The sequence below is a fragment of the Pleurodeles waltl genome, chromosome 6 (genome assembly GCF_031143425.1).
Source record: "Pleurodeles waltl isolate 20211129_DDA chromosome 6, aPleWal1.hap1.20221129, whole genome shotgun sequence".
Taxonomy (NCBI): domain Eukaryota; kingdom Metazoa; phylum Chordata; class Amphibia; order Caudata; family Salamandridae; genus Pleurodeles; species Pleurodeles waltl.
The window spans coordinates 1109602794-1109628858 of NC_090445.1; the positions used below are offsets into that span (position 1 = coordinate 1109602794).

The following is a 26065-nucleotide window of genomic DNA, read 5'->3' on the forward strand; positions in this document are numbered from 1 at the left end:
TGGTGAGCTTAGAAGTGGCTGTATTGGAAAATGTAATGTAACAATAAAATGCAAAAAAACAGCTTCGAAAGACAAAGCAACACAAGAGAAAGCATCAATTAAAGTACTGATTTTGATGGGTGATGCTTTATGCGTGGTGCCCATTCTTGAATGAATTGACTTGAAGTATGAGAAACAACATTGAAATACGGCTGCCATATGTGTGCACGCAGAGTGGTGGCCCAATTTAAATGTTTTTCTTCAAACCCAAAAAAAAAATGTGTTCAAAGAGAACTTCCACGTATGCAAGCATAGGAACGCCATCTTGAAATAATAAAAAAAACATTTAAAGATGGTTGTATGCTCGTACAGTGGTTTTCACAGTGCAGGGTGTTTAGAGGGGCTAGCCGGGTTTGTTGGGAATAGTTTTGAATAATACCAGCGATGATGAAAGGAGGAAATGGATATAAATTGGTTGTTCGTATGAAATGCAGTACAAGATCTGACGTCATCAGCGGACATACCATCCAGTCAAAATAAGATGCAAAATGTTCCTCAGGTGGAACAAACACAATATGGAGTAAAGACATTGACGTCAGGAAGTGACAACACAAGAAAGTCATCCATCATGAGCAATGCGCTGCCCCAAAGACCATTTTGTGTTGTGTATGGGTCACAATATGTCTTCTGTAACAAACTGCTAAAGCTGCTGTAAGCGAGATTTAAAAATGTCCTTCGGAAAGGTGCACATAGGAACAGGAAGGATTGAAGGGGCAGTGAGGATTGGTTTAAAATTCCTGGCCAGTTTTGATACGGAAGGTGCCGATTGAACAATCTGAAAAAAAAAAAACAGTTTCTCATTCTGTTTGTTTTGATTTTAGGTTCATGTTGGTGGAAGTGTTGCTGCACTGGGCGGTAAGATGTACGTCTCCGGCGGCTACGATAATACCTTTGAACTGTCAGACGTGGTAGAAGCATTTGATCCAGACACTCGGACTTGGGACATTGTGGGCCGGCTTCCACAGCCTAGCTTCTGGCACGGCAGTGTCAGCATATTCCGTCAGTTCATGCCTCTTGCCCCTTGCGGCTTAGGTGGTGTCACCCTGGACAATGTCAACAACGAGAGGAACTCAATTCAGCTGAGCCGCCAGCACCAGAACTTTCGGAATCAGAACCTCAATGAACTACGTTGAAAAGCAAAACACTTTCTTAAGAGGGTTGGGCAAGATAAGGAGAGAAGCTAATTTTATGCATTGGTCGAGTTGCATGGCCAAAGAGACGACCAATCAAAGGGACACATGTTTATAACACAAGACAGTCGACAGATTGGACAAACCAGTTCTGATCTGTCAGCAGTGCCGCCCGAATGGAATCTTTCTTTTTTTATTTAAAGAGTTGATGCAATTTCCTAATGAGGGATGCTTGATAATTTTTTGGGAAAAACACATTTTTTTTACCTTTTTCCAGCATACTACGGAGGCCACATCTCTGCATCTTATTTGCTGGAATGCCATTTAAGGCTATTTCGTGGTAATCTCAGAACAATGTAGCATGAAACCTATGACTTTGAGTACCTTTTTGTTTTAGCAGTTTGCTTGCTGTTCAAAACTGAACTATGTCAGCCCAGAACTAAAATACATCGAGGGCACTGTAGCTAAATGTGAAGGAGTGATTGACTTTTGCAGTACAGGTCTTCAAGAAGTTTAGAACATCAAAACTAAAACCAAATTAAAGGGAAGTTGGCATATCGCAAGTGGGGGAGTAGCACAGTTTACCACGACAAATGTATGCACACTAGAAAATCGGTTAATGCATTTGCTTATCTATTCAAGGAATAACAACTTTGACTAACCAGCCTTACGTGCTTTTCATGCGAATATCCATTGAAAAATGGTGGTTGTCACATGAAGATGGTATTTCCGTAATTTCCCATGACATATTCCTGGACTCACTTTGTGCCCTGTTGTCCTGCACAACATATCTACCCACTGCCAAATTCTTCATTGCTCGTCTACCGCATCTGACTGTGAATACCTTTTCTTTCATTAGGAGAACTTGAGTGCATCACAACAGGTGTTCTTTCAGCCGTAATCAGCACTTGACTGTATCACAAGTCTCAGTACTGCCATATCTGGCACTTTCTTGCATAACCGCAGGTGGTATTTATGTAATTTACTTTATTTGCCTGTACACCCTTGCGATTGTAATCACTGCCGCATCCTCTGTCTGTCACTGCAGATACCGTAGTGGTCTTTTCCCATACTTAAAGTGGCACTAAACGTTTACCTAACTTCCTAATTCTGCACATCACCACAGGTGTCAGCATTGCTTATCTGCATTGCACTGCTGTTGCGTCTTACTCAGGGTAGTGTTCTTGCAGAAATAACTGTTCTGCTTTTCCTTACAGCACTGCAATTGTAATTTATGTACCCTTCACATTCCTACAACTCTGCAGATTGTATTGATGCAATGGGGTGTACTTGCCCATAACACTACAAATGATACTGCTACTGCATCGTGCATAAGCCCGCAACACCCCAAAATGTATCCTGTGCCCCTGCTATCACTTTTGTGGACCCTACATCACAATGCAGATGGCATCCCTGTTTTCTACTACGTCCCCGTTCACTAATTGTACCATTACTTGTACCTGTCAGAAGTTATCATGTTTCATAATCTTGAAAGGAAGACCCGGCACATCCAATCTCTTTTAAAAAAAAATGCTCAGTTGTTCCAGGGGCTGTGGGCAATCATTTTCCATGTTTGGTAAGAGAGCGCGGTTTGATAGATACTGGAGTCTAGCCCTCAGTTTATTACCAGTCTTTTGAAGGGGGGTGATGATATCCTAATCTCAAAATCATCTACCCAAAATAAGTTTCGGATCGCTCACTTTCTGTGCCGGTTAACTAAATCACATGGTTATTCTAACCTCAAAGCCATCAGTGCATGGTTTGAAACTAAGCATTTTGTCTTAGACCGTAGAACCTTTTCATTAACGGAATCAACTCAAGCTCAGTTGTATGACATCAAACATGGAGGCAATAGGCAGGCATTGAATCTCCGTAACTGTTTACAGAAAGGTGCTTTGTAAATGACTATAAATTATGGGAGTCTTCTTTGACCACTGCCTTGGATTTCGTAGAGTGCTTAGAACACTGATTAAAGCATGACCTCTCCAGAGCGAGAGCTGTATGGAACTCTCCATGCATGGGTGAGTTACCTATCTGTTCTCACTTTGGAGTACATAATATTGTTTCAATACCTGAAAAGTTGTGAGGTTCCCTGGGAAACTTAAGGGTAGCTCCTTAGTTATCTAGTCAGACGGCTGAGAATGTTGGCACGGGATCGTTTCCAGAAACATGTTTGTATGTAGGAAAACAGCCCCTGTAGATGCAGGCCAAAGTGCTGGAGAAGAGTCAGTCCTGTACATTGCATCAGTCTTCGTGGGTTTGAAAAGGCCTTTTAGAGCACTCCTTTCTCCCTGTCCATCTCTACTAAAGCTCAGGCTAGGAGTAGCTGGATGAGATGTTAATTGTTATATTAAACACCGCCTCTCCAATCCTTTATTCTGTTGTGCTCCTCCTTTTGGTAGGCCATGCTTCATCTTCTAACCAGCAGGTCGAGCTCCATTATTTACACCCAACTGCCGGATGATGGTTCTTTGTCAATCATAATGCTTTAGCACTTGGGCTTTGCCCGCCACCAAAATAATCTTTGCTATTTAGGCTCTACAGGATAGCCTCGTATGTCACTCTGGTTGTGGCAACGCAGCCTGCAGCACTCCCTTATTCACATGCCCAGAACATTCTATTCCCACTCCTGCTTTGCAGACGATGTCCTTACGCAATTGTATATGTAGAGTTCAGACATTTCCTTAGTCAGGACAAAAATAGACTAGCAAACATTATACAGAGACCTGATGGTGCATGAGCTGTCAGTCGTGTAAATGCCTTCTTCCGAAACGACTAAGTATAACTGTAAATTATGACAAGTCTTCTAGTGAGTTCTGGATTTTCTTTGAAATTAAATACTGTTGGTGAGACCACACAGGAAATCTGTCTGATAAACACCAACACTTGTTATTAGCATACATGTCGTGAGTATCTTTAAGATGAGAAATACACAGAAGGAATAGCTGTGTTAGATCTGTTTTCATTCACTGTTTAATGGATAGCCTAAAGGAGCTGAAGGGGTGCTGTCTTGAAAGGCCTTCACAAGGGAAAGAACCAGTCAGGCCTAGTGATTACTTTTTGGTTGCTGGTAGTGGGCATCAGCACTGCCATATCAGGACCGGAGTTTATTTTTCATCATCAGTCTTTGAGCCCAAGCAAAAGAAACCAAGGTAGAAAAGGAAGGAGGAAGAAAAAGATAGGTAAAAAGTGACAAAAGGAGATAACCTGGTTGGAAAAAGAACCTCCGAGAGTGAGGTAAAGAGACAGGAAGCGCAGGGTGGTGGTCGAAACAGGCATGATGTGGAATTAGTACTAAGGCTTCTTAGATTGAGATTGAGGCTTCTTGGAAGAACTTTGTGACCTGTATTTGATTTTTTGTTTGTTTTTAAATACAAATTAAGCATTGGGCACTTTTTCCCCAGCCGCTACCGACAAATGCAGTGGATTAATGTGATTCGTTTTGAGGCCAGGACAGGAAGCTAAAGTGTCATCTTTTTTCTCATTAGTGGTACAAGTGCAAGTGCAAGTGCAAGTGTTAGCATTACTTAAAAAATAAAAATAAAAAAATAAAGCTTCAAGCAAGAACAGATTTCAGAACAATTTTCCTGTCAACTAGGCACAGCTATGCATAGTTTTGCAAAAACGTCAGGGAAACATTACATCATTTTTGATTGTAAATAACTTCTACATATTCTAATTGAAGACCTTCAAAAGACCCTCACCAGGCAATTCTTATTTTAGTCACCTTTCATCCAAAAAAATAACTGCTTTTCTGTTTTCACCATCAAAAACCTTCTAGTCTGTAGAATTTTTGTGACGCTGTGAGGCCGAGTCATTCTTATGTCAAAGGACCCTCACTCATCAGCACTTCACAATTTGAGAGGTTGATGCACATCACTCATTGCAGAAGGCAACTGCTTTTTAGCAGGTTTTACTTGGTAATTGAAATTGGCAAATTTAGCTTTTCTGTAGTGACTTCAATACCCTTAGAACCTGGAGGCTCTTGTGAGTCCTGTTTAGTAATGTGCACCTGCATCACTGTAACCCCATATAATGCTGTATATACTTAAAGACAAGGAAACAGTTGAATATTTCACATTACTGTCATCTACTTGGGTATAGATTTAAAAAAAAAGTATATTTTATTTTTTAAATTGGTTCTTTGTCAAAAAGTTTCCTTTAAGGTATTGCTATTATCAAATATTTGTTACATAAAATGTTTCCTGCGGTTTGTATATTTTAGAGGGGGTAGAGGTAATGCAGGTAAGTAGAAATTGGGTAAGAGGTCAAAATAGAATCAAGGTTGTTACAATGTTGGGATTCAAATTTCAAACCAGCAAATATATGGTGGCTATAGCATTGACTACTAAAATATTAAGATAAATGTAGATTTAGTATTATTAATTCTGCAGTGGCAATATGTTGGAGTCAATATGTTTATCACAATATATCAGTATAGGTCGATATTTCCATTGCATCATTGTGGTAGAAAACTAAAAGGAAATGTTTTGTGTGACGTGGCAGTGTTAGTGAAAAAAGTTTCTAAAGCAGAAAATTCTCATTTGAAACAATTGTGGATACATTTTGAAGGCAGGGGGACTGGCAAAGAAGGAAAATTGCAAACAGTTTGGTGCCTTCTCGGTTGTTACGCTTGGAAAATGTCTGCCATGGCGGGCTAGTCTGTATCTGTTTTACTCAGGAGCGGCCCGTCCTTTAGGGTGAGAAAGGGAAATTTGCTAAATGTTTCCCAATATTTGCTCACAATTTAAAATCTGAAGCCAAACTACAAATAAGTAACACCACTTTGAGATCTGAGGGTCTTTGCGATATCAGAATGACGCTTGCAGTGAATAATCCCCATCAACTTATTACCATTGTCGACCTAGATGCTCTTGTGAGCTCTTTACTTAATAAAAAGTATGTATGTTTTACTGGGATACACTTGCTACATTTATTAAAGCCTGCGTCTTTAGGTGTGTATTATGTTGGGGTGCTATTAATGCTCAATCTGTGAATGCAACTGTCTATCCTCTAGGGATAACATGTCTCTTCTTTGGTAGCATCCCTCCTCTCGGTTATCATGTATATCATCCTGAGTTCCATGTTTATCATCTCGTTTAACATCTCTTATTTGAGTTAAATGTATCACCTCTGTAAACTAGTTTTTCATTTTGAGTTACATGTGTAGCCTTTTGGTTATGGTATCTATTCTTTTGGCCAACATTTATGGTATGGACACCTTTCCCTCTTTATTTAGGCTCTCAAAACTTTCTCTTTCAATGTTTTGTAATTTTAAGGGGTATATATTCAGCTGTGTGTTACCTCCAGGTACTGTCTTATGTTCTTGGATGATGAACTGGGTTTCCACACTTATTTGTGCAAGGTAGTATTGCAGATATCTACTCATACGTACCAATATTTCGAAGCGCTCTGAGACCACACCCGGGTGATTAGTAGTACCCAAATAAAATTCCTAGAAACGGCTGTCCATATGATAACGATTTTCCTCCCTTGGATTATTTGGTTAACCTCTTGGATAACATCTGTTGTTTTGAGTAACACAAGTAACATCCTCTCGGTTAACACATGCTCCAATGGGGGGTTGTGTGCTTTTCTTTGTGGATAAAGTGCCTGATCTCTTGGTTAACATGAGTCTCCTGTTTGGTTACATGTTTTTCCTTTCTGCTATCAGGCCATTTGAGATAATTGTAACAGACAGAAGCTTTTCATCCAGAGCTTGTTCTGCAAGTTGGGAAATGTTGTCAGTATGTGATATTTACACACCTCCAGCACTACAGTTTTGTGCCTTTAACTGCGTTTTATGGTTCTAGTCAGGCTAAACACCTTGCTTGAGAAATTATGCTGCACCCATTTATATTGAGCAGCATTTACAAAGACCAGTCTCGCCTTATTCAAGCTGGAGTCTTTAACACATTTGATCAAGGGAGAATTGAGCATGGCACAAGTCTTAGACCATGGCAGGAACCACAGAGAGCAATGATTCTTTGACTGGAAATGAAATTAAAACGTGTTGCTTTATTTACACAGAAGCGTTGTATGAGTCAGTGTGTTAAGCAGGAACATAATGTTCTTGAATGGTTGTTGATTGGTTTTACTGTGTAGATGACGCAATTTGTTAGAGCTACTGCCAATGTGTATATATAATATTTAACTTTTAATCAGTAAAATTATGAAGAGAGAAAATGTATTTCGTGGGAAAATTAGTTGTGCTTCACGATGCAGTTTCAACTACTGAACTCTTATCAGTTATTTTGATATAGCTAAATACTTGTTTTTTCACGTTTGGATATTTATTCTGTTTATTTTTCAATTCAGTACATTTATTTACCTTAGATGTTTGAAGCTTTTAAAATGTGCCCTCTGAAGAAAAGTTGTTTCTGATTTGTAGGCATTTTTTTATTTTACTACTGTTTGCTGTTTTATCGTGTAACTTAAATTGTTTAATCTGAATAAAATGTGTTAGAAAAATTGAGTTATTTAATATGTCGGATGCAAGAAATTTTTGTGGAATTATGATTTTGTTTTGCATAATAAAGCATGTTTCATCTTTTTTTTTGTAGGGTACTTAATCAACACACAAATGAGTGTTGCATCAGTTTTGTTCCCAGATAGACCAGTGTAGTGCTACAGGTCAAATGAAAGTGACACCCTGAGCTGTACACTGTTTGATTGATTAGTTCCATTTTTGTATTTTCTTTTTTCAACTCTCAAAGCATAATCAATTTACTAGTTTTTTTCTCACGTTAAGTCAGTAAAACTGACCATCATTTTACCCTTCATCTAGTAGAAACTACTGCCAAGGTGCTCCAGTCGAAGGGAAGATTCAAATTTGAAATCTGTCGTACGTGACTTTGTATCAAAGAAACCCATGTTATCTGACCAAACTATAGGCCATCTCGAGTGGACAACGAGTTCTCAGGAATAGACAACTTTATATCTGAAACACCAAAATTCAAAACGTCCCTTGTATTGAAACAATCCTTTACTTGAACTGAAACCAATCTGTGGAATCCCCTTCCCCCTCTAATAAGAATCCAGGCAAACCTCGTGCACTTAAAGAAGTACATTCAAATTCAACCCTTCCGCATACTTTCGAAAATAATATAAGAAGTCAGCCCCTTGTGTTATTGTTTTCTATTCTGTCATATCTCACAGTAGGTTTGACAAAGAATGGTTCCACCGTCACCAAGCTTAAGGCATCCAAACAGTTTTGGGTTATTTTGGTTATTTATGTTTTAGCACATACCTTCACTAATTAAATTTCAATCAATAAATCGCACGTTTGTACATCTGTACGTCATTCCCACACTCAACATATTGAAAGACGGGCATCATGTGAACTGTGCCAATATGCCAGTAATTTGTACCAAATCTAGAAGTGACACCAGGGGCACTAACACATCCCTTTTTATCCAGGCATGTTACATTAATACTCTGCACCATCCATTCTAAAGTTTCATGATTTTATTTATTGACAAGAAATACATTATAGTCTTCTTTTCATGGAGTCCATTGCTTTTCATAAAGTTTTTGACTATTGAGGAATACCCTTTTCTTTAACAATGGATCTTTTTATATGCGTACATACTTGAATCATTCCCCGTTGTGAGACTGGGATTTCCTGATACATTCACATTGCAGTATATGGTGTAAACTATACAATATACAGTGTAAACAAGCTTTTGCAATGGGTCTCGCATTTCTCCGAGTTAGAGCTATTAGCAGTAGTAAACTCCCAACCGGACTTTTCTTGCCACATTAAATGGAAAAAAAGAGCGCGATTGCGCTGCTACAGTTAATTCGTAATGAAACCTATCAGCAAAAGTGCAATTAACTATGTAACAGGGTCAATGTCATGCAAAGCGCTTGACTTCTGCCAAGCGAGATTGCGCTGCTAAAAAAAAGATAAAAAGTAGTCCTCAAACCGGACAAAAAACAGCGAGCCTTGCATGTTTTTAGAACTTGGTCACTGCACTCAAGGAGGGCTAACCACCGGAATAGGTATGATGTATGCATGCCTTCCACTAATGAAAGCAAGCAGATTTTAAAAGGCAAACCACGAACCAATGAAAGACACTGACGTGACATGGACGGGGCTCCTTAACCCTTTTCTAACTACTAAAGCGTCTCGCTTGCAGGCTCGACCCTAAAAAACAATAGGCCCACAGCAACATAACAACTTTAGTAGCACATCAACCACATTTGAAAGAACCCAAACTTTATCCAGTGAGATGGAAGCTGTAGTTCTCCTACTCCCCCTAGTGGCCGCCATAGCTCAGGTTTCTACCACTTCATGTCTGGTCTGAAGGAATCCCCTGGCCGAGCTCTGCTCTTACCCTTCAGTGAACCTGAAATTACTATTTTGGTGTGTCCTGGATTTTAACCAGCCCGATTATCAGCACTGAAGTAGTGGGAGTTCTTTTTAGGTAAGATTACTTTATTTTCTGGATCAGGGAGCTCATTAGATCTGACAGCTAGCTGTCACCATGGTGTACAGCGAGAAGCAATCTCTCTTTAAGCCTTGTTCATCTTGTGGAAACAAGAAGATTTACACTGTTGCCTCTTATTCCATTGTGTTTATTGCCTTTATCCAATTCGTAAGGCCTCAGAATGTGATATTTGTAAGACCATTACAACTAAAACATTTAAGGACAGAGAATGAAGTTTGGCATTTTTGCTTATATATAAAGAGAAGTTTCCTCATCCTAAAGAAGATACCCCCTCTTTAGGGGCAAAAAAGTGCGTCGGGAAGCACTTTCACAAAGGCAGCATACAGAGGGAGACTTGAATGGTTTCTTGAGCATGATTTATTTGGTAGAGTGCTTGCAGCCACCTCCTCTGGTAATACACACGATTAGTATTCCTGTAAGCCCTATAGAGGGGGATCAACCTATAGTAAAGAAGACATTTTCAAAAGATTTATCTTCAAAGGAAACGTCGTCAATGACATTAACTGTTGACAACCACACTGTCAACTGTGAATTTAAGAGAATAAGTTGTTTCACCATTAAAGGTGTCAAATTTACCTCATGCTTAATAATTGCAGTCTGACCAAGAAGAGGAGGCTAGCGGTTATGGCTTGCAGACCACTTATAGCTCAACACAATTAGGTGTAAGATACGTCCCCTATTCTGGAAAAGAAATGGACTACGATGAGTCCTACAATTAATGTTTATCAGCAAGTTTGTAAGTCAAACTTCTCAAATTAATATGAGAGATGAACCACCTAGATATTATATGGAACCAGATGTGGTCCAAATGCTGGATTTTTTTTTTGTAACGTTCCAACAGATGATGGATACTTTCAATACGTGTTTGCCACAGCACCCAACTAATAATCCTAGGTTGGTGTTACTTTTTACACCCATTCGGATACCTCCTCCACTTACTCCTTTTACTGGTTTTGTCTCATCGGCATCCGTCACCACTGCCACCGCCTCCACTGCCAAGCGATCCACCTTCCAGATCTGTTCACGGAGAGGACATGGATGATGTTAACTCCAATGATTCTGTGTATTCTGATATGGGTGAGGACGAAGGTGAGCTTCCACAAGATGATAGAGGATGAGATGATAATGAGCAGGAAATCATTGTCCAAAGTGGAAATGATGATGGGCCAAACCCAGAGGACTCTAAAGATGATATCTCTAAATGTCATGTATTAATAGAAAAAGTTGCCAAGAAATTCAACTGACCAATCTCATCTGTAGATCAATTGTGTTTTCTTTATGACTTTTAAAAGGTACCTCAGAAGCCTGTTAAATCATATCCATTCTTGATTAAGTTTGGTTTTAAGGTTTGACATTTATGAAGACATTGGCTACAGTTCCAGTGATGATACTTTGTCTAGGAAAAAAAGTATAAGGCTCTGAATTCAGCTCCAGCTTGCCTTGCAGGTCACACTAATCTGGATTCAGTCATTTCTTCATCAGCTCAGAGAAGAACCAAGACACCAGTAGCGCCACCTTACTCTAGTATTGGAACTTTTATAAATTCACATGATTGAGTCGTTCTCTGTGGTTGAGATGGGAGTCCCTGGTACCTTGTAATAGTAGTTTAATGTGAAGCATAGAGTATGAAGGCCCTTCAGTTTTGTAACACATCATAGTCAATGTGAAAAAGAGACCAAACTTAGGTTTCAGCCAAACAGGCTGTTTTGCCCTCTAGTGCAATCATGTGTAGAGCTCCAGTCCCTAAGATTTTCTACTGCATGTCATGCTAGGGAGTCTCCACTGAGCTCTGCTGAGTTATACCTACTTAGATTTATTTCTAGGAATTTCTCAATGTTTCTCTGCCTTGGGTGCTTTTTCCTTTGCACCAAAGTATTTGTTTGTTACCAGTCTGACTTCTCGTCAAGTCAGATAAGGAGAAGAAAAGTCTCTTCAGGTCCTGCAAAACCCATGGTAAAAAGAGGTTTTGTTCTGAGGATTCTCGTCAGGATTCAATTTATTGCCTTTATCTGGATCATACAGTTAAGAAGATACCTTTTCTACTAAGACATTGAAAGATAGAGAAGGAAGGCTGCTGATTTGGCTCCAGAAACTGAAATCCAGGAAGGAGCCTCGGTCTGGGTTTGTCCTCACGAAGATCTCATAAAAAGGACAGATCACTCCAATCTCGCTCTTCCAGTGAACAGCCTAAAAAAGCCTCAAAAAAGGTAACTCATGGGTCTCCCAGAGACCACAGCCCTTCAAAATCTCCTCAGGTATCTAAACTTTAAGCCAAGCATAAGGAGAAAAAAGGATAATCTACCTCCTCTTAAAAAAGGCATCATCTGAACCGTCTACACCACCTCCTCAGGTTAGTCATTCATTTAAAAAGCTTTCCTCAACTCCATCTTCTGACAGATTGTAGACGAGCGTCCAGCTGTCGACAAAAACCTCGTCAGCACTGTTGGCAATGAAGACATACACCACAGCGTCCATGACGGTGACTTCCAGCACTGTCTCCACGCCATCCACCACTTTCTCCATCTCAACGACAACATCCTCATTGTCAGCTTTTACAACCAGACCATCAGTGCTAAAGATTTCCCTGACCTCCCCGTTGACGACTGCGACGAAGGTTCCTCCGATGACCATTCCATCATCGACGACAGTGAGACTGACGACGACTCTGTTGACAGAAGGGACAATTTTTGTAACGAACATCCTTGCCACCTCGTCGAAGACCCAGTATGAGGGAAGAACAGACCTGAAAAATCAAATAGTTGACCCCAGCACAAACCTCTCCAAGCAAGATGACCCCTCTGCTACCACCCCATCTTTTGAATGAGGAAGACTCTGAGGTTGGACAGAGCCCCTCCAAACTGCACATTAAGTGCCAGGAGGAGAAAGAGGAGTATGATGAAGGGGAATATGAACAACAGGAATGCTATGCATCTCAGGAGCAGTATCAACACACATACCAGGACGAAATGGTCTGTTTACATGATTCTCTTCTTTTAGGCTTGCATTTCACAGATAAATCCCTGGGAACGCTCTAGTTTAGAAAGCTGCCCTTTCAGGTTGCCAGAGGACGAGGTTTCCATCATGTAGGGGACAATATGAATAATCTTCCTCCTAGAAATGTCATCCGCAATACTCTCCACTGCAACCTCCACAAGCAGCCTGCAACAGGCCCACGTCTAAAGACAGAGCAGGACGACAGGGAAAGGATGCTGGTGGTTGCGAATTACCACTTACAGGCTCCAGTTACTCCTGTCCCACCCCCTTCAGACTAGAAGGAAGAATATCCCACTACATTCAGCGCTGGCAAGAGAACATTGGACCAATGGGTCCTGGACCTTGTTCAATTCGGTAATACCCTAGAATTCGTTCTGATCCCAGCACCAAACCCGCCTCACACCTCCATTCCAAAACATTAACAGATGCTCAAATTGGAAGTGATAATCATGCTCAAAAGGGGGCAATAGAGAAAATTCCTGTTTTACAGCAAGGAAAGGGATTCTATTCCCATTTCTTCTTGGTGTGCAAAAAGTTGAAGTGGCAGCCAATCCTCGACCTCAAAATCTCAACAAATATCTCAAGAAGCAGTCATTCCGCATGGTAACATTATAGGATATTCTCCTACTACTAAATCACAAAGATTATATGTCAACACTCGACCTACAGGATGCGTATTTTCCTATCCTCATTCATCCCACAGGAGATTCCTAAGGTTCATAGTAGCCGGCAGCCACTACCAGTTCAGGGTTCTTCCATTTTCACCTGAAGTCAGCCCCCCGAATATTCATAAAGTGGCTGGTGCCAGTAGTGGTGTTCTGAAGGAAACAAAGTGTTCCCATACTTAGACGATTGGCTCGTCAAGGATCATTCCAGTCAAGCAGCCCAAACATCAGCGGCAGCCTGCAAAACCCTATTTAGGGAATTTGGGTCTCACGCTGAATTGGCAAAAGTCAGTTCTTCAACCCTCAAAGAACATAACCTTCTTGGTAGCAACACTGCCTACTACACTAAACAAGGAGTACCCCAAATCAGAGAGACAACTAAGGGTAAAAACAGTTGATGCAAAGAAGTCAGTGCACCTCTGCAAAGCACTATCGAGGATGATGTCATAATGCATTACCCTAGTTTCATTCTGCTGGCTAAGAATGCAACCCCTCTTGGAAGTACTAGACAGCCAGTGGATGGAGGCTGCAGGCCCTTTCAACGACGTGATCAGGAATACCCCAGACGGTCATAGCCCTATCTTGGTGGATGCTACTAACAAACATGTCAGTCGGTCTATTGTTCCTCAGTCTACCCTCTCCACTGGTCATCACTACCTAGTGTTCCTTCGGGACATACAAGTCAGTGGCAAGTGGCAAAACCTCATTGGTGCTGTTGCAACAATCTTCTTGAGCTCAAGGCAGTACACCTGGCCTTACAGGCCTTCTTTCCGAGGATAAGGAACTCCGTAGTTCTGATATGTACAGACAATTCAAACCCCATGCACTATATAAAAAAACAAAGGGGTACGAGATCACTTCTCTCTCGAAAGTCACAAGATACTGGAATTGGTCCATTCGTCACGGAGTGCATCTACGAGCAGAGCACGTCCCAGGAAAGCAAAACGAGCTAGTGGGTACTATCAGCAGACTAAATACATCTTGCCACGAGTGGGAACTGGATCATGCAACCCTGAATCAAATCTTCCCACAATGGGGAAAACCGAATTAAACCCCTTTGAACACCCCCAGAACAGCAAATGCAGATTCTTTGCTAGCTGGGGTCACCATTCGGGATCATGAAGGAATGCATTTTCAATGTCATGGTCCGAAATCTTTCCTTACGCCTTTCCACCCACTTTCCTCATGCTGAAGTTTCTCACAAAGATGAAGACTGAACCTTGCAGGATAATCCCGATAGCTCCAATGTTGCCTCGCCAGCACTGGTTTACAGAGCTTCTTCTATTTTCGGAGAAACCTCACAACCAGTCGACCACAATGAATTCTCCCATCTGAACATCTCTCCCAATTGTAAAGACATTCTTGGCAGAGTCTGAGCGGACAGTACAAACAACACCTATTGTCATAAGTGGAAGAGGTTTTGTATATGGTGCCAACAGGCATGGATACATCTGCTGTCCTCGACACCTGAAGACATGCTTCGATACCTATTGGAGTTGGCATTCTCAGGATTGGCTCACGCATCAGAGGTCACTTGTCGGCTATACCCTGGTTCAGGGAATCTACCACGTCCCCATCAATTTGATCTGCCAGAATAGTCAAGCAGTTCCTCAAGGATTTGTTTTGAGTTTTCCCACCAGTCAGACCTCCTCCTCCATCTTGGAAACTGAACACGGTGCAATCACAGCTCATGAAGCACACATTTGAACCCATTCACTGACTGGATTTAAAGTACCTTTCCTGGAAGGTTGCTCTTCTTGTGGCTCTGACTTCTGCCAGCTGGGTCAGCGAGATTGAAGCCCTCACCATTCAGGAATCCCTCCTGCAATTTAACGGTGATAGGTTAATCCTTCATACAAACCTGAAGTTCGTTCCTAAAGACCCTTCTGACTTTTACTGCAATGAACCAGTAATCCTAAAGACTTTCTTTCTAAACCTTTCAACATTGGCTGAAAAGGCTCTTTATTCATGGACATCAAGAGATACCTCAAGTTTTACATAGACTTTCAAAGGCTTTCATAAGTCTCACCAGTTATTTGTGGCTTACAGCGCACCATGGGAAGGGTATCCCCTTTCAAAGCAGAGAATTGCTAGGTGGATATCTAGCACAATTCATTTCTCTCACCAGGCAGCAGGAAAACCGATGCAGACATCAGTACATGCTCATTCTACAGGAACTATTATGTCAACCTCAACAGCACTGTTTGCTGGTGTGCCACTTCAGGATATTTGCAGAGCAGCTACCTGGAAGAATAGACACACCTTTACACAGCACTGCTGCTTTGACTAGACACCTCTGGTGATATAGCAGTAGGTCATGCAGTGCTAAGACATATTTTCCAATAAAGGTGATCTATCTTTTTGTTCCCACCATCCTCTTTCTAGTTCCGCATATTGCTTAAATTTTCGGGGTTTTGTTTTATATATTTGGATATTTGCATATGTTTCACCACATTGTTTATTTTATGTACACAGCTGTGTTTATGGGAATAATACCTATAAGTATATCTGTATATTTATATCTCTGTAGGACAATATTTTTACAAGTTAGGTTACAATGTGCTGCACCACTGCTATCTACTCTGATTAAAGTTTAAATACTGGAGTAAGAAAATAAGTTACTTACCTGTAACTGTGGTTCTCTAGTATAGGAATCTTTCATACAGTCACATGCTACCCACCCACCTCCCCTGGGAATCTCACCTTTTCTCTCTTTATAAGTGGTTCTCCTGCACTTGCGCTTTAGAAAAAAATAGGGAGTGGAGCTTCTCACAGGAATGCTGTAGAGATCAAAGCAGCCTGATTGGCTGAAACCTACGTTTTTTTTATTTGACTGATATGTTACACAATTGAAGGGCCTAGGACCTTCATACTGTATGTTTAACATTGCATTACTGTTATAAGGTACTGTGGACTCCCATATCGATGACTTGGAATGATTCAAGCATGTGAATCTATAAAATATTCCAATACTGGAGAACTACAGTTACAGGTAAGTAACTTATTTTCCTCTCGATAACCTGAGCCAAAGAATTTAGTCTATGGCAGTGACCTCAATTAAGGCAGCCAATGCCTTGGCAATTGTAAGTCGTTTTGATCGCTAAATGCGGCATGACATCACTCCATTACTGGATCTCATTTTCTGAAAATAATAGGAAAGCAATAAGAGCTATCTTGAAGGCGGATGAGCTTCTTTAATTATTGATGCTGCAATGGAGGTCTAAAACACGGTGTTTTATCAGCTGGCAGGGGGTACTGTAGATGAAGACCAGGCTGGTTAAAGTCCACAGTCTTCTGTATTGACGTTCAGTCTAAGATTCTGGTAATGCCCTTTGATGACCTCACTCTTTTTGACAAACATGTAGTTGAGGTGTTGCAAAATCTTAAAACTGACGCTGCAAAGGCATTAGGACTTTTGCAGTATCGCAGATTTGAAACGTCTGGTTTTCGTGGCTGAAAAAAGATAACAGAATTTCAGAGGATTTAATCAATATAGAGGTCAGAGACATAGATGTTATTTTCAAAGACAGTCTGGATACAATTAAGGATACTCCTTCAATTCAAACTAGTGACAGTCTTATGGAAGGTCCTCGGGGAAGAAAAGAGATTTCTCACAAGCATGAACCAATGGCGATTTGAAAAAAGCTTCACTCCATCCCCTTTTCCATTTGGTTCTCTGAAGTTGGGGAGGGGAATTCCCCTTTTTGCTCCCGTATGGAAGATTCTAACATCAGGTAAATGGGTGAAGCAAATTGTACTATCAGGTCCTGCGTTGGAGTTCGTCCAGAAACCCCCAGTTTGTCCACCAAAAAAGGAACATCATCTTCATTTGATGGCGCTTCAAATGGAAATTCTCATGCCTCTCCTCAAAGGTGCTATAGAAATTGCCCCCAAATCACAAAGAAAACGAGCATTTTATTTCTGGTTGCTCCTAATCAAAAAGAAGACTGGTCAATGGAGAGCTATAGTGGATCTGAGGCAGCTGAACAAGTTTCTAAAGAAACAATCATTTCAGATGATTCCAATAAGTCTTCCTGATGCAGGATGGGGATTTTATGGCCTACTTGGACCTTCGAGATGTGTACTTCCACATACCCATTCATCAAAAGCACAAAGTACTATCAAGTCTCGGTAGCAGGGCATCACTACCAGTTCATGGCGCTCCCCTTTGGACTCTGATCAGCACCTTGAATATTTACCAACTGCCTTGCTGCAGTTTCTGCCTTTTTTCAGACAGAAGGTCACCAGGTGTTCCCATACCTGGGTGACTAGCTCATCAAAGCACTACCAAAGGATGGAGCAAAGGCTTCTATGAAGGCCTCATCAATCTCTTCTGGAGATTGGATCTCCAAACAATAAGTCACAGTGAGGCAATACAAGAGCCTGTTGGGCCTGATGGCGACATGGATAAGGCTCATTCCATTTTGCAGGCTACGTATGAGACCTGTCCAGCAAGAACTGGATTTGCAATAGAAACAGACTGCTCATGGTAAGATCAGTCCTCGTCACAAGGCACTTGAAGCAAGCTCTAAAGTGGTGGGGGATTTGAGCAAAGCTAAACGCAGGTCTTTCTTTCCTGTCAATAACAGAGCGGTTTTTACTCACCACAGATGCATCCATACATGGATGGCATCTCACCACCAACAGCTTTCAACCAGCGGGCTTTGGTCAGATGCAGAAAAGAAGCTACACATCAGTGTGTTTGTGTTCCGTGCCCTATGACTAGGTTTACGAGCGTTCCTACCCAAATTAGCATATTAACCAGCCCTAGTCAGAATTGATAACACAACATCTGTGTTCTACATATCCAAGCAAGGAGGAACACATCCAAACTGCTTCTTAAAAGGCACATCTGTTGTGGAACTGGGCCATTTCTCATAAAACAGACATCACTGTGGATTATCTGCCAGGCTGACAGAATAATCAGGCTGATTATTGCCACTCAGCCGGCAACGGTCGGGAGCTGCACGAACGTGCTAAGTTATCTAAAAACAGCAAGGTGTTCTGAAATGGTCAAGAGATTAGACAAAGGGATGTCCCGGAAAGCCCACTCCTGAGTTGTAATGTTTTGGGCCCTGAGTATGTGTTGCATTTCAGTGCCATCTGGAGGAAGGTAAGAGTCTGGGGGTAGATCATCCCACTCGCACCATTTTTTTCACTATCACTACTGGAAGTGGTGGACGGTATTTAGTAGAGCCCAGGTGTCAAAGCCCCAGGGCCAGACGGGGGGTACCGATGGACCTCATCAAGTGTAATAGCTCTGATTCCGAATGTGTTTAATAATTCCTTGAGCAATAACATCCCTCATTCATGAGACTTATCTACCTTCATACCGGTCTTCAAAAAAGGGGGTTGTACGTCGCCTAAACGGTATTGCTCCACTTCTCTCATCAATAGCCCAGTCAAATGAATTGGTAGGGAGGTTTTTAATCGTCTTACATTTTGGGTCATATGCTGTTTTTAGTTTGGTTTCCGCCCTTGGCTGGGTACAATGGAGTAGTGCTTTAATTTTAATTTGATTGTTGGCAAGTTAACTGTTGACAAGCGCTGCCCACCGTACCTGGCCTTCATGGATGATCTTTCAACAGCCTTTGACTGTTAATAGAACTAAGCTGTGGCTAATGTTCGACTTTGAGGTAGAGACGAAACTAGAGAACTTCCTGTATGTTTTTCATGAAAACCTAGCTGTGAAGGTACATTTTGGCCCAGCACATGACATATCTGATATTTATCGTCTTGCCCGAGGGGTCTGGACAGGGTGCATTCTGGCCCAGTTAGTCTTTTATATTTATAAAAAATAGACCGTGACTCTCCTTGACCAAGGCCTCAAATGATATTCCTAAGATTGCTCATAAACAGGTACCCACGTTATTATATGCCAACGACGCTGTATTATTGGCATGACACCGAAAGCACTTTGGGCGTCAGTTGAGTGGTTTGTTTCCTTTAGAAGCATCTCAGATTTGGTGACAAACTTTGGGAAGTCACACATTATGGCTTGTGGCCGGGTAGAAAAACATACTCAAGCCTATAATAAAAGGCCAATTGCTCTGTTGTGTGAGTAAATGCAGCTATTTTGAGATAATTTGTAACTCAATGGGATGTTGGCAATCATAGCTCAGTAGTTCACGCTTAAAGCTCACGAGAGTGGCTGACACAGTATTCAGTCTGTATGGGCCTAAAGGGAAAGGGACCATATTCCCCTTCCAATTTATGCAACATCCAGTGTGTCTCCACCTCTCTGTATGGAGCAGGGATTTGGGGACATCATAACGTTGACTCCCTCCAAGCTGAGTAAAATCGATATTGTTGGCAGTTACTTAATCCTCTCCCTTCCAACTCACATTCTATCACACACTCTGAGCCCAATAATGTACCTGACCCTAGATCTCACACATTAGGAGAGGTCTCTCCTCTTCCACTTCAGGGCTGGGACAGTGTAGCAGTTTTTGTGTTTTTAGGGGGATTGCAGCCTTGTGGGAGTATCAGCGCCGTCCTGCCCACGTGATGGTTTGTCACCTTAAACTTGAATGCATTTATTTTTTTCAGAAGAATATTTAAACCTGTCTTTTGGCATTTCTTAAAACCATATTAAAATCTCTAATGTAAGGAAGCGTTATTTTACCACCAGCTCTTATTTAGCCTCAGTGTGTGTTTTAGGGGCAGTTCTTTTCAATGCACGAGGGAGATGCAGGAAATCTATGGAAGGATAGATGAACGCATTCCTCAACATCATCATCAACGAACTGCGCTGATAGCAACAGAATGTGGCAATACTGCTAGGTTTTCAGTAGTAGTTTTCCCTTAGTGATACAAGATTGTATTTTATTTCCAGCTGCTCTTGGTTGGCATTGTATTGTTTTATATGTTTTTTAGGATGCTCTGTGTGTTTTATTCAGACATTTAAAAAAACAGTTTATACCTTTTATGGCTAATTTTGGCCTAATAAAGTGATCATTGACTTGACAGCATGGTACATTAAAACCTAGAATTTGCCTATTTGATCTGCCTCCAAGATGGAAAGGTATTCTGACGCAGACTCAAGCTTCAGTGACTAATAAGACTTACAATGCCAAATGGAAGCCTTTCCATGCTTGGTGTCGGAATAATGGTCATCCACATAAAAAAAAAACTATTAAAATCCTCCAGATTTGTTAATTTTAACAGAGTGGACTAAAATATTCTTCAGTTAGAGACCATCTTGCGAATTCGGGTAGCTGAAACATCAGCACCTGATCTTTGTTTTTGTTTTTTTATCCTCAAAGATCCTTTAAACAGTTTATGAAAGGGCTCTTCAGAGCATTTCCACCTCTTTAACATCCTTCGGTTCCATGGGAACTCAATACTATCATCAGTCAGTTGATGTTACCACCTGTTGACCCTATACATAAAGCAGACTTAAAATTTGTCTCCTAGAAAACAGCTCTCCTCCTGGTTCTAAAATCTGATAGGACAATGGGATAAAATCAAGTATTCACGATCCAGGAACGTTTTCTCCAAGTTCTTGAAGGACAAGGTAATTCTCAGTACCAACCATAACTTCATTCCAAAGTGATAGACCTGGCATCCTTAGGGTGGACTTACCCCCAATTTTTTTGTCTTTACCTCCCGTTTTGTTGTTGTATCTATTTTTTTTTTATCTTAGGACTCTGCATTTTACCACTGCTAGTCAATGCTAAAGTGCATGTGCTTCACCCCTAAAACGTGATAACATTGATGTATCCACAATTGGTATATTTAATTTACCTGTAAGTCCCTTGTAGGGTGGTATACCGTATACCCAGGGTCTGTAAAATAAATGCTACTTGTGGGCCTGAGTGCTGATTGTGCCACCCACTTAAGAAGTTCTGTAAACATGTCTTAGGCCTGCCACTGCAGAGCATTTGTGTGTGCAGTCTCACTCCACCTCGACTTGGCATCTAAAACCTCTTGCCAAGCCCCAAACTCCCCTTTTCCTACTTATGTGACCTCAGATGTAGGCCCTAGGTAGCTGGGTGCCATGTAAGCAAAAGGCAGGACGTGCACCTTTTAAGCTTTACATTTCCTAGTAAAGTAAAACTCCTAAAGTAATTTGTCATTACTGTGAGACCTAGCCCTCTCAGACCAGCATTGGTAGTTCCTTATAATATCTTTAGGTTGTAATTCCTGATCTGAAAGTAGCTGCATCATGTTTAATACAATTGGAATGGTAATAATAAATCCTCTTTACTGGTAAAGTCAGATTTATTATTACTATTTTAAAAATGCCCCTTTAGAAAGTCTGCATTTCTCTGCACTCGCTACCATGTTTACCTACAACCTATCTCCAGTACACATCTAGGTTGGGCTAGGTGACCGCTTCACTTATCCATTCCCTTCAACCATCCACAGCACAGGATGCTCAGCTACATCTGCATTAATCTGCATATTGATGGGGCTTCCTGGTAAGGAGGTTGGGAGGGCTCTCTCTTAGATTTCAAAGCTTTGTGACTAGAGTCCCCACAAGGGGACTGATTTTCTCCCACTCACAGCCTCAAGCCAAGGCTGACCTGAAAGGAGGGACCTGTGCAAAGAAATCTTTTGTAGAAACCCCTACCCCCCCCCCCCCCCCCCAATCAAAGGCACTTGTCAGTATAAGCACTGGGTCTCTTGACCCACTAAAAGCTAACCTCCTGGACCTGCAAGAAACTGCCGGAATAACGGCTATTGCGCCAGGACTGCCACTCTGCTGTGCTTGACTGTTCCCAGAAAATGCTGCCCTACTAACTGTGTTGTCCTGATGCCTGCTGACGTTTGCCTGCAACAAGGACCTATAGATTTCTTCAGATGTGACTCCAAGGGCTTTCTGGCTTGCCTGCTTTTTTTCCCCCGGGTCTCAGGGACATCAAAGACGTCGCTGTCAGCTGCAGTTATTTCATTCCTGCTAAAGATTGCTGAGTAACACGGCCTCCGCTCCGGGAGAACCAAGAGCCTAATCGGATAAAACCTTCACACTGGACATTGTGACTAACATAGCAGAAATTCAGCTTGGCGATCCCTTTGACTAACTGCTTTGCCGAGCATAGGTCCTGCCGGCTGACTTCCCTGACCATCGCTGCATTGAGGTTACCCTGCAGCGACAATTAGCCCACTGACTGGAGTGCAGAGTGAAGGCACTGCCTCCTGGCTTGCTAAGCAGCCGCTGCCACACCTTAGAAATCCCATACTATGGCCCCCTTCAACTCTGTTCTACAAGGGACGCGGGAGAGCCTACGCCACCCACCAGTCCCAGTCTGAAGGGGTTGAGCGTGTCCCCAGTGTTCAGCTCTCCCTGGCCAGCGGGCAGACACGTAGCTCCCCCAGCTACCATTGGAGCCGCCGCCGTGCCTGGAATCAGGTACCAACATGTGAGAGGGCCATGGCTAACGACTCGCCTGTCCATACTGAGCCTCCTCGTCCAAACTGACTCACTCTAGTGATATGCTTGTGCTGTGACTGTAACAAATCTCTTTTCTACTGCACATTCCTTACAACAAAAATGATCACACAAACTGAATCCATATTAACGTTTACAGCAGTGCTTGTTCCTGATCTTTGGCGTTCCGTTTGTAATTCTTTTTAAATCTATAAAGAAAGTTCCTATATTTTTATAATCCTGTGTGGAGTCTTTCTTTGGTGGTGTCTCACTGTGATTACCGCCTGAGTGTGGCACAAATAATTTACACATTGCCTCTTAATTTAAGCCTGCTTGTTCTGCGCCAAGCTACCAGAGGCTGAGCACAGTTTAAATTGAGGTGAGTATCTGATTTAACCCCGACTAGAGTGGTGGGTTCTGCCTGGCTTGAGTGTATACCCTAGCCAACCAGAAACCCCATATCTAAAATTCAAAGGTTCCTACTGACTTTCACCTAAATGAACCTGTCATTCTTACATTCTTCTTTTGAAACTCACCAACAACAGCAGAAAGATAGTTACATTCTTTTGACTAGCGTAGATGTCTCAAATTTTATATAGACAACACAAAGGATAGATGCACATCAGGCGAGCTGTTTTTCCTTTGGGCAACTACAAAAAGGTCAAGCCCTTTCCAGATAAGGGATAGCTCATTGGTTCTCAGCCTGCGTCACTTTCTGCCATGCCAAAGTTGAGCATCCTATCCATGAAAAAGTGACGGCGCATTCTACCAGGTGAAAGACTTCATCTGTGGCACTCTATGCTCGGGTACTCTTAAAAGACGTCTGCCAGGTAGCCACCTGGAGAAGCAGACATACGTTCACGAAACACTACTGTCTAGATGTGAACGTAGAAGCTGACGCAGCAGTGGGATACACAGTTCTGAGAAGACGGTTTCATCAAAGGTGAGCCTACTTCATGCTTTTTTGTAATTATAATGTGTACTGATTGCTATTCAGATTCAAGCACTCAGCTGTATAAAAGATCCAGTGTTGGAAAATAAATTACTAACCTGTAACTCTAGTTCTCGAACAGTTGTAGCTTACACATATTACATGTGAACCTTCTCCGTTCCCAGTCAGAAATGTATCAAATTTTATCCTCATTCTTGCTTCAAAATCTGAGCTTAGGTGGCCTCTTGTCGGAGTAGGAGAGTTTAAGCTTACACCTTTATTGGCTGAAGTTTAGGTTCTTTCAAATGATGCGGATGTGCTTCTAAAGAGACTACGGGCCTGATCTAGAATTTGGAGGAGTGGATTACTCCATCACAAACTTAACAATATCCCGTCTGCCGTATTACGATCCCATTATAGCCTGTGGAGATTGTAATATATCACTCATGGGATATCTGGTGTGTTTGTGAAGGACTAACCCATCCGCCAAACACAAATTTAGACCCTGTTTTCAGGCCTACGACCTTTTTAGACCCTATATTGTATGATGTATATTTTACCCTATTTACTGCTATGTTAATGTATCAGGGATTCCCAGTCTCACAAGAGGGAATGATTCAAGAATTTGAATATATAAAAGATACCAATGTTGGAGAACTGGAATTATAGCTAAGTAACTATTTCTCTTATGCACCTTCTTCCTCACCTCTGCAGCACCGTTACAGTGCAGACGCCTAAATTAAAGAATGCAGCAGTAGTCCTATTTCCATATCTACCCTTGATGGGCCTGTGCTTGTTGCCATGGACAATTGTTCCAAATTTGGAATTGTGCCTTTTTTTTTTTTTTTTTACAGAATGCGGACCCCCTAGGGGCACTCATTCTGGGACTGTTTCTATTGCATAAGTGAGAATTCAATCTTACTTCATGAATCATTAGAATCTGATTGAGGCAAGGACAAGAGGGATAATTTTGCCTTCCTTGGTAAAGCTGCAGACCTCTTGGAATATGAATTTTGAGGGCAGCTGTATCAACAAACATGGGCAGGAAAATACAATTTCTCCTAGTTGTGGTGCAAATGTAATATTTCATAATGTATGTGGGAAGATCCTAAACACCATCATGAGTGTCACTGCCAGCATACAAACCTGTTGTAGACCATTCTTTATACACACGGGTCTCAAAAGGATGTTGGACCCTAATCCTGTTGAAAGATAGCCATAAACACCGTCTTCCGGCGCTTACGTTTTTTTCTTCAGGAAGCTTTAGGCACTCTCTCAAGAGTGTGACAGATCTATGATTGTCGCAAATGATGAGCACCCTATAAATACTGTTTTAAAAAAATGTAGGTCAAGGATCTAACTTTTTTTTTTTTCAAGTCAGGTTGGCAATCGGAGGTGATTTTTTGTTTTTAACCTTTAGCCATTCTTGCACCATGGTATCAATTTGGGGTTTACTTTGTTGATAATGCTCAAAACGGAGATCAAATTAAAAGATTCAGGGGTCCCCGAGGCTCTCTTCTATGTATATTGGAGCAGCACGTGCGCCTCACCACAAATTTTGAGTACAGCCGTTCACCATACATGTATTAAAAGCTGCAAACAGAAAGAATGATCGCGATTCAAAATCAGTTTTCAAGATTTTATCCTAGATAGGGTTCGGACCGGGCACAATTTAATTGAAAGACAAAGTGGCATTGTCGTTGAAGGTAATGATTGCTCCAGTTTGTCACCTTTTTAAACCAAACACAGTACATACGTAGGCTGGATAAATATGAACAATAAAAAGACTCTTAATTAGTCAAACCAATTGTCCTCAGCTGTGTTTGGCAAACATCTAGATTTTAAACGATGGGGCCTCCTGGTTACTGAATTTCAGAAAGAACGTGGGTCTCCTCACCTTACAACCTCTATCACTTTCCCTTACTAACTGGTAGAATTTTTTTCTTTTAAAAACTGTAGTTGGCACTTTCTCTACTTACTTCGGCTGGCATATTTTCTTCATAAAATAATGCATGGACATTTGATGCATCTTTCTTGCTATTAGTTTATTAAAAAATCCATTCACTTTATTTGCCCTGGTTCCGTTGTTGGCAGACTCTTTCTTTCTGCAATCTAAAATTCTTCCAAAGTGTTGAATTATAAAATTAGCCAATTCCATGTTAGGAACCGAGTTTGTGTTATTCTCATCGCCAACTTTAACAGGGATTTAGTGTGCGTTGCGGTGTTGAATGAGATGGTCGTGGCTGGTAGTGTATGACATGTCCTGGGTTATTTTGATGTGATGTTGAAAAGGTGCAATAGGGCGATTTGTGAACTACAGCACAGTTTTGGAGAGTGGCAGTGGTGTTATGTGGCTTTATTTTTTGTTGTGTTGGGTGAGGTGATGTGTTCGTGCTCGGTGTTAGGTGGTGTTATATGGTCTAGTAGTGATGTGATTTTGACTTCTTTTGGGGATGTAGTGAGCTGCTGAGATGTTAATT

At 41.5% G+C, this 26065-nt stretch overlaps 1 protein-coding gene and 1 long non-coding RNA gene across 4 annotated transcripts in view; one reads left to right on the forward strand and one right to left on the reverse strand.

Moving 5' to 3' along the window:
- The window catches only part of KLHL21 (kelch like family member 21), a 146279-nt gene extending 141899 nt beyond the window's left edge, over nt 1-4380 (forward strand). For both annotated transcript variants that reach the window (XM_069240228.1, XM_069240227.1), the window contains exon 5: nt 861-4380. In XM_069240228.1, the coding sequence (XP_069096329.1) occupies nt 861-1172 (312 nt within the window). In that variant the 3' untranslated portion in view covers nt 1173-4380. The remainder of the gene's footprint in view (nt 1-860) is intronic.
- The window catches only part of LOC138300623 (uncharacterized), a 154684-nt gene that overhangs the window by 116398 nt on the left and 12221 nt on the right, over nt 1-26065 (reverse strand). The gene's annotated exons all lie outside the window — the stretch shown is intronic.